Source organism: Sminthopsis crassicaudata, chromosome 2 (genome assembly GCF_048593235.1).
Source record: "Sminthopsis crassicaudata isolate SCR6 chromosome 2, ASM4859323v1, whole genome shotgun sequence".
Classification (NCBI taxonomy): Eukaryota; Metazoa; Chordata; class Mammalia; order Dasyuromorphia; family Dasyuridae; genus Sminthopsis; species Sminthopsis crassicaudata.
In genome coordinates, this window is record NC_133618.1 from 33535770 (window position 1) to 33548030 (window position 12261).

General features: G+C 54.1%; 1 protein-coding gene across 1 annotated transcript in view; it reads right to left on the reverse strand.

The window, feature by feature from the left end:
• Positions 1-12261, reverse strand: part of POLR1A (RNA polymerase I subunit A) — a gene marked incomplete in the record, with an annotated part of 52493 nt that overhangs the window by 13089 nt on the left and 27143 nt on the right. The window contains 12 exon segments of the mRNA XM_074285655.1: positions 279-500; positions 1420-1585; positions 2230-2312; positions 2828-2872; positions 2875-2982; positions 3137-3235; positions 4001-4066; positions 4068-4160; positions 4243-4325; positions 4877-4988; positions 4990-5061; positions 6805-6954. Coding sequence (XP_074141756.1) covers positions 279-500; positions 1420-1585; positions 2230-2312; positions 2828-2872; positions 2875-2982; positions 3137-3235; positions 4001-4066; positions 4068-4160; positions 4243-4325; positions 4877-4988; positions 4990-5061; positions 6805-6954 — 1299 coding nt within the window.

Consider the following 12261-nt stretch of genomic DNA (forward strand, 5'->3'; position numbering starts at 1 on the left):
ATCTTCCCTGGGAGCCTGTCTCATGTTTGGAAACTTTTCCTTTCAGTTACTGGACACCAAGTGCAGAATGGCAGTGTGACATCACATCAGAGGGACGCGAGCACTAGGGCGATCTTGTCAGGGTCCAGCCCCCAGCATGACCGTCTCCCACCCACTGCAGGAACTCTCAGCTCAGGGGCGCGGTGCGGGGGATGCCGTCCCTGGGCCTCGTGTCCGCCTCTGGGAAGCCGCACAGCTTGCTGGTCTGTGGCCCCCGCAGGGGCTGTGGGGCTGCTTACCTGCTGCGCTCTGGGGTCCCGGCCATTCTGATTCTCCCCAGAGAGGTTCAGGGCCTGCACAGCTGCCCGCGCTTTCTGCGAGTAGCTGAGGAAGGCGCCCTGCCTGGGGCAGCTGGGAGGACGCTTGGCGCGCCACTTCCTGAGGGCTTTGGCGTGCTGCTGCGCCTGCGTGGGGTCCATTTTGGATAGAACTTCATCCAGATGTTTGGATTTCCGTATTGCCTAGAAAATCAAGCCCAGTGAAACAGAATGTGACAGCCCCTGGATCACCGCAAGTGAGGTCCCCCGGCTCGGCTGTCTCCCGGGCCTCTGAGCTCCGGATCTGTGGCTGGGAAGGTCGCCGAGTGGGATAACAAACCCCGCCTCGGACGCCTCTCAGCTCCCCCCGTGGGCTCGGGGGCCCTGTCCTGGCCAGAGACCAAGGCTCAGAAGCCCTTCTGGGTGCCGGGGACGCTCCCCTCGCCAGCTCCAGGCCTGAGAAAGCTCAGCTTCAGGGAGCTCTCCCAGGAAGCCCCCCCCTGGCCGGGCCCTCCGCCTCCTAGTATTGGGGAACTGCCGTCTCCCTGAGCAACGCAGCGGAGTCTGGACACAGGCGGTCCCTGGTGACTGCTGGCTGATGGGCTGCCCTTGGCCCCGGGGGGCCCCCTCCCGGGCTGGCAGCCCCTCCCCCGCTCAATACCCAAGCGGGACGGGGGCCCGGCCCCAGGAGGCCAGTCACTGCTGGCAGCGAGCCGCCTCCAGAGTCCCGGCCCGGCCCGAAGGGGCAGACGAGGAGCCAGGGGCTGCTCAGGTGGCGTGTCAGCGCCCCAGCTTTTCAGGCAGGGGAACTGAATGGATACCCTGCCTGGGCCAATCCACCACTCAAATCAAGCAGCACTTATTAAGCACCTTCTGTGTGCCAAGCACTGAGCTGAGGGCCAGGGCAGAGAGAAAGGGACAACGACCTGCCCTCGGGAGCCCCTGCTCTAAGCAGGGCCTCAGACCACCCCCACAAGCCTCGGGCCCCAAGGTGCATCGGGGAGCCCAGCAGCCAGTCCCCTGCCCTGACGGCCGCGAGGCGGAGGCGGCAAGAGGGCAGCTGCCCGCCTTCCCCCCTCAGGGAGGCTCCCCGCTCCATCCCGAGGGGCGAGAGCCGCCTTACCTCGTAGTTGCTGAGGAGGAAAGGAAACTGCTTGGGCTGCAGGAACTGCGTCTTGGGGATGTCCAGCCCGTCCTCCCCGTACAGGAACTGGACCACGCTCCCGTCGCTGTCGCGCACCGTGAGGTCGTACTGGACCACCAGCCCCTCCAGGTGTTTGATGATGCACCTGCAAACAGAGGCGCGTTCAGGCCCGGCCCCGAGGGAAAGCAGCAAGGGCCCAGGGCAGAGAGAGGACGCCGGGGCAGCGAGGAGCCTCAGTCTGCTGGTCCAAAGAGAAGCTTAAACCAGTGAGGGGAAGGCTCAATTAAGGGGGAGGGGGGCTCCAGAAAAACCTCCTCCTCGAGGACCCTGCCCGGCAGTATGAGACACATGGTCCCCCAGCACCAGCCACTGCTGCCGAGCCCTTCCAGGAGGACGCAGCCCTGGAACCGATGGCGGCAGCGGCCACGTGGGCAGGCCGGGCCTTCCCTTGAGAGCCTGGAAAGGGGAGGAGGGGGGCCGGGGCCGTGGGGAAACGGTGCGAGGGGCAGGGCCCTAACCCAGGGCCCCCGGAGCAGCAGGACGGTGACAGAGCCCTGCGTCCTGCCCGGCTGCGGCCGTCAGAAGCGACCCCCGAGTTCACTCTCCAGGCCCCTGGGCAGTATTGATTTCCCAACAACAGCTCTGGCAGTGAGGAGCCTCAGCGCTCTCATGCCCATCCCACAGCTGAGAAAACTGAGGTGCCCCCACACAGCTGGGGGGGCTGGTGGTCCCAGGGCCCTGAATCTGGACCTCCTCCCCGGACGGGGGCGCCCCACCTCAGACCTTTACCTCTGCAGGTACCCCGATCGGCTGGTTTTGACGGCTGTGTCTACCAGGCCTTCTCGGCCAGCCATGCAGTGAAAGAAGAACTCCTGCAGGAAAAGACGGACAATGGGTCGGTCCTGGAAGAGGCCCCACCGAGCTCGCCTTCCTCATCTCCAGCCGGGGCCCAGAACACTCTGCGGTCATTAGTGCCAGGTGACCCCCTTCCAGATTCTGCCGGACACAAGCGGACACGGCTGTGCCGGCCAACGGCTGACCACCCAAAGGCCACACCCACAAAGGGTCACGCCCCTTCCCCAACTTCACCCTGGTGACAGAGACCGGCCAAAGAGCAGCTCCGGGTCCGGCTCAGCAGGGGGAGCCCCTCATGGCTTCCTTTGGGGCATCCTGGTGAGTCGGGACAGGGGAGTGATGACCAAACATTCAGCACGACTAAGGGGCACTCCCCTGACCAGCGGGCATGGGCACAAAGCTCCTCTATGCCAGGCAGCATCTGCCCCCGTCCCCGCTCCTACCCCCCTCCGGGAGGGAGTCACCCGTTTTCAGAACAAGGCAGCAGACGAGGTGCGGACAACTGGGAGCGGCAGAAGCCGGGAGCACCTACGGGCGGCTTGATGCCTGTGAGGAACCTGCCGGTGACGAAGCCCCCCCCGAGCGCGGCGTGACTTCGTAGGGCTGGAAGCAGGGCAGGGACTTCCCGGAAGACATGAGCGGGGGCCTTCTCCCTTCCAGCTCGATCTGGCCGAGCAGACAGGAAATCTGTGGGCACGAGCACAGCGGGGCGTGAGACCAGTGGCAGAGCGCGGCCGGGCACCGGAGCCACGCTCGCTGTAGGAAAAGAGACCCGGCTTTGGCAACAGGACAAGCAACCGTGAGCTGGGAGAAGCCCCCGCCCGCCCACCGGGGGTCAGACCTGCATCGTGTTCACGGTCGATCCCTTGGCTCCGGACTGGACCATCATCTGCAGGTTGTTCTCCGGGAAGCCTCTGTGCAGGCCGAAGGGCATGCAGGCCTGGGCAGGGCGAGCCGAGAAACAGAAGGGTGAAGCCGCCCGAGGGCGCTGTGGATCCCCCACATTAAACAAGACCCCTCTGGTGACTCCCCCAAAGAGTGGTGCAGACGGCCCGGGCCCCAGATTCAAACGCAAAGGAGCAAAGGCGGGAAAGGGTTAGGCGTGGGGCCCCCAGGCCCCTGATCCGCTTTCCCAGGACAAGCGCGCCTGCTTCTCTAGGCACAAAGCTCCCCCCACACCCCTTCCCTGGCAGCTAGGAGGTCCTGGAGGTGACAGACCTGGATGAGCCCCAACACCTTCCCCTCCTCCCGGGGGCAGACCACCAGGCTGATGACAGGCAAGGTCAGCACAGGCGGGCTGGCCCCAGGCCTGATGCTGCCGGACAATGGGCAGCCAAAGGCCCCTGCACAAAGGCACGCGTTTTATTCCGGCCTTTGCGAATTAATTTGCAACAGGAAGCCTCAGAGTCTGTCTATGAAATGAGATCAGTGAAAGAAAAGACTCCCGAGACTCCTGGGAAGCGTGTCGGGTTCCGAGCGTCCTGGGGCCCAGGCCAGCCGCCTGCCCACAGGAAGCCTCCCCAGACCCCTCACACGGTCGCCTAGGGCAAGGACCCTGCGAGGGCACAAGCACGGCCCCCTTGGGGTGGCGGCACACAGCAGGCGCCTAATAAATGCTGTCTGGAGTGGATGAGATCGAGACTGGGCAAAGGTTTTAAAAAGAGTCCGACCGGCCAAGCCGAGGGGGCGCGGGGGCCAGCGGCACCTTGTTAATCTCGTTGCTGTAATGATTCACTTCCTCCTTGAACTTGAGATCGACCATGTTCAAGTCCCCTCTGGTCTCTGCTGAGATGGGCATCCTGCCACTTAGTCTGCATGTCCTCGACCAACGCCGCGTCAGGGAGGCTGAAGGCGGCCCTGACGGCCTGCGGCAGAGAAGCGCCGGTCAGCCCCTCGTGCCGGGGAAGGGCGGCTCCACGACCCCCGCCCTCCCAAAGCCCGCCTCACCCGGGAGCCGCAGTGAGAGGACTCCTCGATGACCAACCGCCTCTTGGCGTCTGCCCGGGGTCTGACCAGAATGTCTTCCACGTCTGCGAGGGAAGGCCGGGGGGAGAGTGGGACGGGCTTAAGGGCTGGGGACTCGCCTGAGCCCTCTCAAGAAACACACTTCTAAGGTGGGGAGCAAACGGCCAAAGGGGAGCGCAGGGGGCCGGGCTGGGGGCCAGGGCAAAGGCCGCCCCGAAGCCCGGCTCCGACAAGACGAGCTCGCCTCAGGCCTGGTCACAGATGGGACATCGCCTGGCGCCCTCTGTGGGAGAGGGGCCTGCCCTCGGAGCCCCAGGGAATTAAAGCAGAAAAAAGCATCTCGTTGACTGGAGATCTGGGCCCCTCTAATATGGGAGGGGTCTCAGACTGACCTTTCACTCTGCCCCCCTGCCCCCTCCTGCCAAGCCTTGGAGCCCTATCTGCTGTGTGGTCTCTGCTCTCACCCACAGGCTGGCAGAGGGAGAGTTCAGGGAGCCCACTCCCTCCGGAGCCACCCACTAACCACGTGGGGACTGAGGAAGGGCTGAGGTACCCACCAACCACAGGGAAAGAAGGGCCCCCTTGTTTGCCCAGCGCCGGTCTCTAAGACCCTTACCCAGGGTGAAGCCCTTGTAGAGCTGCAGGTAGGCTGTGAAGAGGCGAGCCAGGCACGTGAGGACCTGGCCGCTTGTTTCCCCCCCGTAGACTTCGTAACAGCAGTGGACGAGGGCCGTAGGCAGAGCTGCCATAGTGGGCCTTGTCCAAGACCCCACAGAGCAGCTCCCCTTCTCGGATGATGACCTACGAGAAAGAGGAGGGACAGCATGGACAATCCAACCTTGGACGGGAACTCCCCAAGAGGGGAGGAGATCCCTTCTACCAATGCAGACGGCACCCACTCCACACCCTGAGGGTCACGAATGCCAGTCTGGGTCAGAGGCGAGCGTCCGATGCCAAGGCCGCTTCTCTACCCACCCTGTGCTCTAATGTGCCCCTCACCCTTATGCAGACATACACAAGCTACACGCCCAACACAACCTTCCTCCATATCTTCTTTGTCCTTCAATGGGTCTATATTGCCTCCCCAGAATTGGACCCCCACAAGGGACCGGCTCCCTATCTCTGGCACCTCATACAGCTGCTGTGCTGCCCACCTCCTAATGCCAGGAGCACCACAAGGCCAAAGTACAGGTGTGATGGCCTATGTGGAGAGAATGCTGGGGCTGGGGTCAGGGAAGACCCTCGCTTCAAACTCTGCCTCAGAGACTCCTCCAGTCATGTGATCCTGGGAAAGTCACTGAAGGAAACTGCCTGCCTGCCTCAGTTTCCTCAATTATTCCCACCTCACAGGATCACTCAGCACAGTGCCTGGCACATAGAATGCTCTTAATGAATATCTTCCTGTCTTTTTCTCTCCTTTTTTTACGCTGACTTCATTTTCTTTTTTTAATTTGGAAGGAGGAGTTTGGGAAGTAGGGAAAAAATAGCATTGCCACCAAAAAATGTTAGGAAAGAGTCATTGAAACACTTTTTTTTTTTTAATGATAAAACAAAATTAAAATATATATATATATTTTTTAAAAGAACAGAAAGAAGTTCTGAGGGAAACACAGACAAAGCAGATGTTTAGGGGAATAACATGCTGATTGCATCATTTTGTTTTTAAAGCAAGTGGTGGATAATAGAGATTTCCAGATCCAGATCCAATCTTCTTTTTTTGGTCGACTTTGGATATGTTTATGAAATTCAGGATAAAAAACCTATAACCTTTAAAAAAACACTGCCTGTGGCCTGAGTGACTGATACAAACCCGAGCTGGTAGATTAGGGATAGTGACAGGGATGTCTGATAAAGGCAGGCCTGGCTGCACGGGACTCCATCGAAAGCCTTTCCCTCTTCACCATGTGGACTCCCCCGCCTGGGTGCTAAATCACATCCCCTGGGCAGGTCCCTGGGCAGGCCTCATGTCCCCTACAAACTCTCTGAGGACTCTGTGAACTGCAGGACAGGTGCTGAGCTGCACTCTTACAAGTACCTTTACCAAGATTTCCTGCAATAGTGAAATTCCAGGTCTGATAAATGTACCATGGCAGCTTAATTTCTGTTTGTTGACACAAATAGGCTAAGAGTTGGTCCGGATCTGAGGACTTTTTCCCTGAAACTACAATTTCAAGCTGGGAGGGAGTTTGGAGAACCCACCAGAGGGGCAAACAGTCCTACAAAGAAGCATGAGGTTTTCACTTAGCAGTATTTAGGAGCTGCAAGCAAAACAGATGAAGGAACACGTAATGAGAACCTGTGGAAGCTGTCCTCAGGCCTGCTTCATAGCAGGCCTCCCTCACAGGAGGCACTGCCCGCAGGAAGCCCTTGTAAGGGAGGGTTCTTGGGGCAAACTGCTCGTTTTTGCCTAACCTCCGAGAGCCCTTTGGGCCTAAGCTCTCCTTTCCATCTCGGGCGTCACTGCCTGATTTTGTGCTGTCCTCTGCTATTTCTCATCATCCTGCTCCAAACGGGGCCTTGATCCGAGACCAGTCACAGACATACCTGGGACTCACACATAGCATCCAGGGCACCACCTGGCACAGCGAGGGCGCTTTGCTTGATCCAGGCTTTCCCGCTGATTTTGGCTTTCCCAATCAAATTCAAGGGGATGTGATTCTCTGGGATTATGTTTACTAGCAACGTAGAGACAACCTGAAAGAGCAAAGACAGCACAGGTGCATGAGGAAGTTTAACGGCCCCTTTCCCACCGATCAATGGCAGATAGTAAACAGGGAACAAAGTGAATGTTGTAATGTAAGACTTTCGAAGTGGCTTCTCTCCTGCATGGCCCCCAGTGCCCTCCACAGTAGAGGATCTGATCCCTCTGACCTTCAGGGCCCACTCTGGGCACCCCTCTGACATTCAGCCAGGCTCGCTTCTCATTTAAGTCACATCCCAAAACACAAGTTGTGGAGAGAAAACAAAATCAGAAAGCAGATACATCATGAAATATGGCACAAAAGAGGTGCCTTGGAGAAGCCGTAATACTTTCTTGGGGAAAAAGAACTGGTAGCCACCAGATGTGGGAACAACAAAAACACAACAAAACCTGAAACAGATTATATTTTAACAGAGAGGAAACAAGCTGTTAATGATTTGGAGTCATGGCTGAACCAGTTGTATACAGTTAAGCCCACAGACTTGTCAAAGGAAAGACCAAAGTTAATGAGAAACTAGAAAAGGAATGAGAAAATGATATGGCATGCAGTTCAGCTCCAAAGGAAACAATGTAAATGACATCTCGATGCCTTCCCCATGGAAAATAGGACAAACACTAGCACATTTTAACTATTTCTTAAAAAAATTATAAAATTGCTGGGAAGGTTGGAATCAGTCTGTCAGAAATTAGGTTTGACCAACATATGCCATGAATGTTCCAGATGGATATAAGACCCACTTAAATGGTAATATCATAAACATTTTAAAAGTAAGAAAAGAGATAATTTTCACAAATATAAATATCAAAAAGGGTTTTGACCAAACAAGGGTCAGGAAGGATAACAGAAGATAAAATAGTTCATTTTGTATAGAATTTAAAATAGAAAAGTTTTTGTACAACAAAATCAATAGTTAGAACAAAAAAAAAAAAAAAAAAAAAAAACAACAGCCTTTGACATCAATTTCTCTGATAAATGTCTAACATCTTAAGGAAATAGGAATTTAATACAGATATACTGAAACAAGCGCCATTCCTTGAGCAGTTCTTAAAAAAAAAAAAAAAAAAAACTTTAAAAAGCAGTTCTAAGTCAAAATTGACATTCAGATCATCAATAAAAGGATAACAACGGTTGGAAGGGCTGCAGAAGGAAAGGAGGCACACAAGAGGCATGTAAGAGAAGCTGAAGAGAGAGCCCACCCACTCCAGACAACAACTGGGAACCAAATCCCCAAAGTGGCTGACCTACGTCCACATCCTTTGACTCAGTGATACTATGGTTAGGCTCTCATTACAAAAAGATCAAGAGGGAAAAGGACCCACATGTACAAAATGTACATGCTTTGTAGCAACTATTTTGTCTGAACAAAGATAGAATCAAAATAGAGCTTATTAACTGGGCAAATGATTGCCTAAACAAATGATGGTGTACAAAAGTAATGGAATATTCCTGCGGCATACGAAAGGGACGGATTCCAAGGAAACTGGGAAGACGGACGTGAGATGCAGAATGAAGTGCGTAGAGCCAGAACAACAACTTAGATGAGGACAATGCTATGTGGGAAAAACTGTGGAAGACTTAACTGGGACAGATCCTCCAAAAAGCTGCTGACTAATCACGTTTCCCATCTCTTGGAAATGAGGCGATGGACTCAAACTGCAGTTCGGATACAGCTAATGTGCAGGTCTGTTTGTTGTGACCATACATGTTTGCTTAGAAGGTGAGGGGGGAAAGGTAATTGTGAGAAAGTAAGAAAAGATCAATGAAGCACTAAAAAATGAGCAAAAAGAAGTTCGGAAAGGGAAGAAGAACTATTATTTTAAACCAAACACACACAAAACTCCAAGCTTCATGAGGATCAGTGAGGCCATAAAGGGGAGATTTATAGCATCCTACATCGTCCTCTCTGCCTATTTTTACTGGTTTGAGAAAATGTTCATGGCAGAACCAGAAGATCGCTGTACACTTCAATGCTGTATGAAGATGTATTCTGATGGAAGTGGAAATCTTCAACATAAAGAAGATCCTACTCACTTCCAGCTGATCAATGATGGACAGAAACAACTACACCCAGAGAAGGAACACTGGGAAGCGAATGTAAATTGTTAGCACTACTGTCTATCTACCCAGGTTACTTATACCTTCGGAATCCAATACTTAACGTGCAACAAGAAAAAAAAGGTATTTGCACACATATATTGTATCTAGATTATATTGTAACACATGTAAAATGTATGGGATTACCTGCCATCGGGGGGAGGGGAATAGAGGGAGGGGGGGATAATTTGGAAAAAGGAATACAAGGGATAATGTTGTAAAAAAAAAGTTACCCATGCATATATAGTAAAAAAAAAAAAAAAAAAAGAGAGAGAGAGAAAATGTTCATGTAGGCTATATTTGACAAATTCATAATAAAAAAGAAATTAAAAAATAAATGTAATATACATAATACTATAATACATATTATGCAACACCTGTATATGTGTGTGTATACACACACACACACACACAAAACTTAATAAATTCACCTCAGTGAAGAAGGAACCCCCAAAAGTACATAAACCACTTTAATTTGCTTTTCCAGTGAATTACCATAAATTACCATATTAGAAAGATATGACAGCCAGGGCCAGAAATGTTTGGAGTTTAAACTCCTTTTGAAAATGTGATGGAGAATGATGGAAGATCATAGAAAGTATTGACTCCTAGGATAGTGAGGGGCAGTCAAAGGAAAAACATGTTTAAGGAACACTTGACAAGACACCCCACTAAGTTCTGACTCCCTGAGGGCATTTGAGGATGAGACGGGGAAGAAGAAAAACAAAAAAATAGAAAAAAAGTCTTTCCAAAGCTAGCACAGTCTATTTTTTCCCACCACCCAGGAGAGCGGGGTCACCCAACTTCAGTCTTGGGTGATCCATACTCTACCCTTTTGGTCCTTTCCTCTGACTTGGGGGCGGGGGCACAAGACACAGGGAGAGATAATGATCGCATAAAAGAATTTTCAAGTTCATGCACAGGAAGACCTAACACACGGCACGCCGCGTCAGGACTAAGGACTTGAACGTCCCTGTGGACAGTTGAGGCGAGGAAGGACTGTTGTTATGTGTGGGGAAACCCCCCAGTACAGGAGCAGCAAATGGAGAGAAGGAGCTGGGCACTGGGTTTGTTGGGAGGAGCCAGAGAAGGCCCCCCAGATCCGGACTGGCTGACAAGGCTGGATGCCCCAAACCTTGCAGGTGGAGAGCTTGCTGAGGAGCCGCTGGGGATGACAATGAGGGAAAGACTAGTGCCTGGATATTGTAGGAAGGGCCCAGACTCAGCCAGAGAGTACCAAAGATGAGAGATCAAGAGAGGAAGGTACTTAAAACGGAAGCTTGTGAGCGATGCAGCAGGAGCTGCAGAGGCCTGGAAGCGGCCAGGGAGGGGGGATTGCCCAGCTGGGCCTGGGGCGTTGGGGGAGTATGGCAGAGGGTTCAAAGTCACGCCTTCAGGATGGGCCGTGTCATTTGTGAGGCTTTGGGGAGGTGATGGGCCCCACCGGGCACCTGGACGAGCATGTTATGTGGCTCGAGGAAACAGCAGGGAGGCAGTCGGGGGGCCTAGTCCAGCAGAAGTGGCACAGGGAGCACTCCAGGAGGAGTCTCTTGGATGATATCCCCCCCCCTACATCCACACAAGGTTGAAAAGCAAGCAGATTGAGCCTGCCCACTGCTCAGATCACAGCAAATGACCGTGACTCAGAGCTCAGTTATTAGTCGGTCTGAGGCGGCCCCCAAGTTAATTTAACGTCTGTGGACCTACTACCCTGGGGTAGGATAACAGCTGCTATGAACCCACTTTATGGATGAGGAAACTGAGACCCAGAGGCTGATCTGCCCCATCACAGAGTCAAAGGAAGCACCAGCATCTGACCCCAGTCCTGACTCCAGCTCGGTCCAGCACTCATCATCTAATTCCATTACCTAGAAAAGGAGGGGGCTGACACAGTTCAGGGATTCTTAATGTGGGGGCACTGAACAGGAGATTTCAGGGGGTCCACAAACTCGGACGGGGACAAATATCAGACTTTTTCATTCCCATTTAGTTTTTTTACTACGACTTTAGGCCACAAACACGATTCAGACGTGCTCGGAGGCTCCACCAAATCACCAAAGGGGTCCACGATGCAAAAAACAATTCAGACCCCCTGGCCCCGGCCTTGAGGGCCGCTAAAGCCCCTTCCCCTGTTATTCCAAGAGTCAGGCAGCAAGTGCTTCAGAAGGAACCAGTCAGAAACAGCCAAAGCACAGGAGAATTCTCAATCTTTGTTACCGTCTTTAAATACGCCCAGAGCCTTGGGCCTCAGTCACCCTTCCTCAAAGAGCCACGGAACCAGAATGGAGAGTCCGAGCGGGGCGCTCCACGCCGTCAGTCTAGACCCAGCAACACGTGCAAACGGCTTTGGAGCCATGGGAACACACACACACAGACACACACACAGACACACACACACACACACACACACACACAGACACACACAGACACACACACAGACACACACACACAGACACACACACCCCGGAAGCTTGGAGGCGCCGCTCCCCTATCCAGTGGCCGCAGCCACAACTCGGGGAGAAGGGCACCCACTCGTTCAGAGATCTGAGGCGCTCTCGCTCTAGTCCTCACTCTGGGAAGGATTGGGGGAGGGGGCGGGATGGGCGTGTGAAGCAGACAGGGTGGCGGGAAAGGCCCCCAAAGCCAGGCCATGGAGAGTGACAGGGAGCCACTGGGACATTCTGACCAGAGGAGGGACAGGGTCAGACGTGGTTATCAGGAAAATGACCTGGAGCGAGAATAGGCAGGTCAGTGAGAAGAGACTGGAAACAGGAGGAAAATGTACAGGAAACGGGAGTGAAAGGGAGAGAAATGATGAGAGAGGTGCTGCCAAAAATAAACAACTGACTGACCTGGGTGGGGGTGCAAGAGTGGGGGAGGAGGGGAGTCACTGGACCAAGGATGGGGACACCTCAGCAGTCACCACGGAGTCAGTGACATGGGCCGACAAGGACATGAGCAGCTGAGGAAGTAAAGGGGGCCCAGAAGGCAGCCCAGGCCCTAAAGTGCTGAGCGTAGGACAGCCCGACTCTCAGGGACAGACCCTCGCCACTGCTTGTGGCGGCCCAGCAGATGTGATCAGCACCAGGGTGGAAGCTTCCACACGGGAGTGCGAGGCAATCTGGCCAGAGACTGTCTCTGGGGCAGGGCTGCCCGGGCAGGCTTTGGAAGCCACGACCTCTCAGGCAGAGGGACAAAGCGGGCA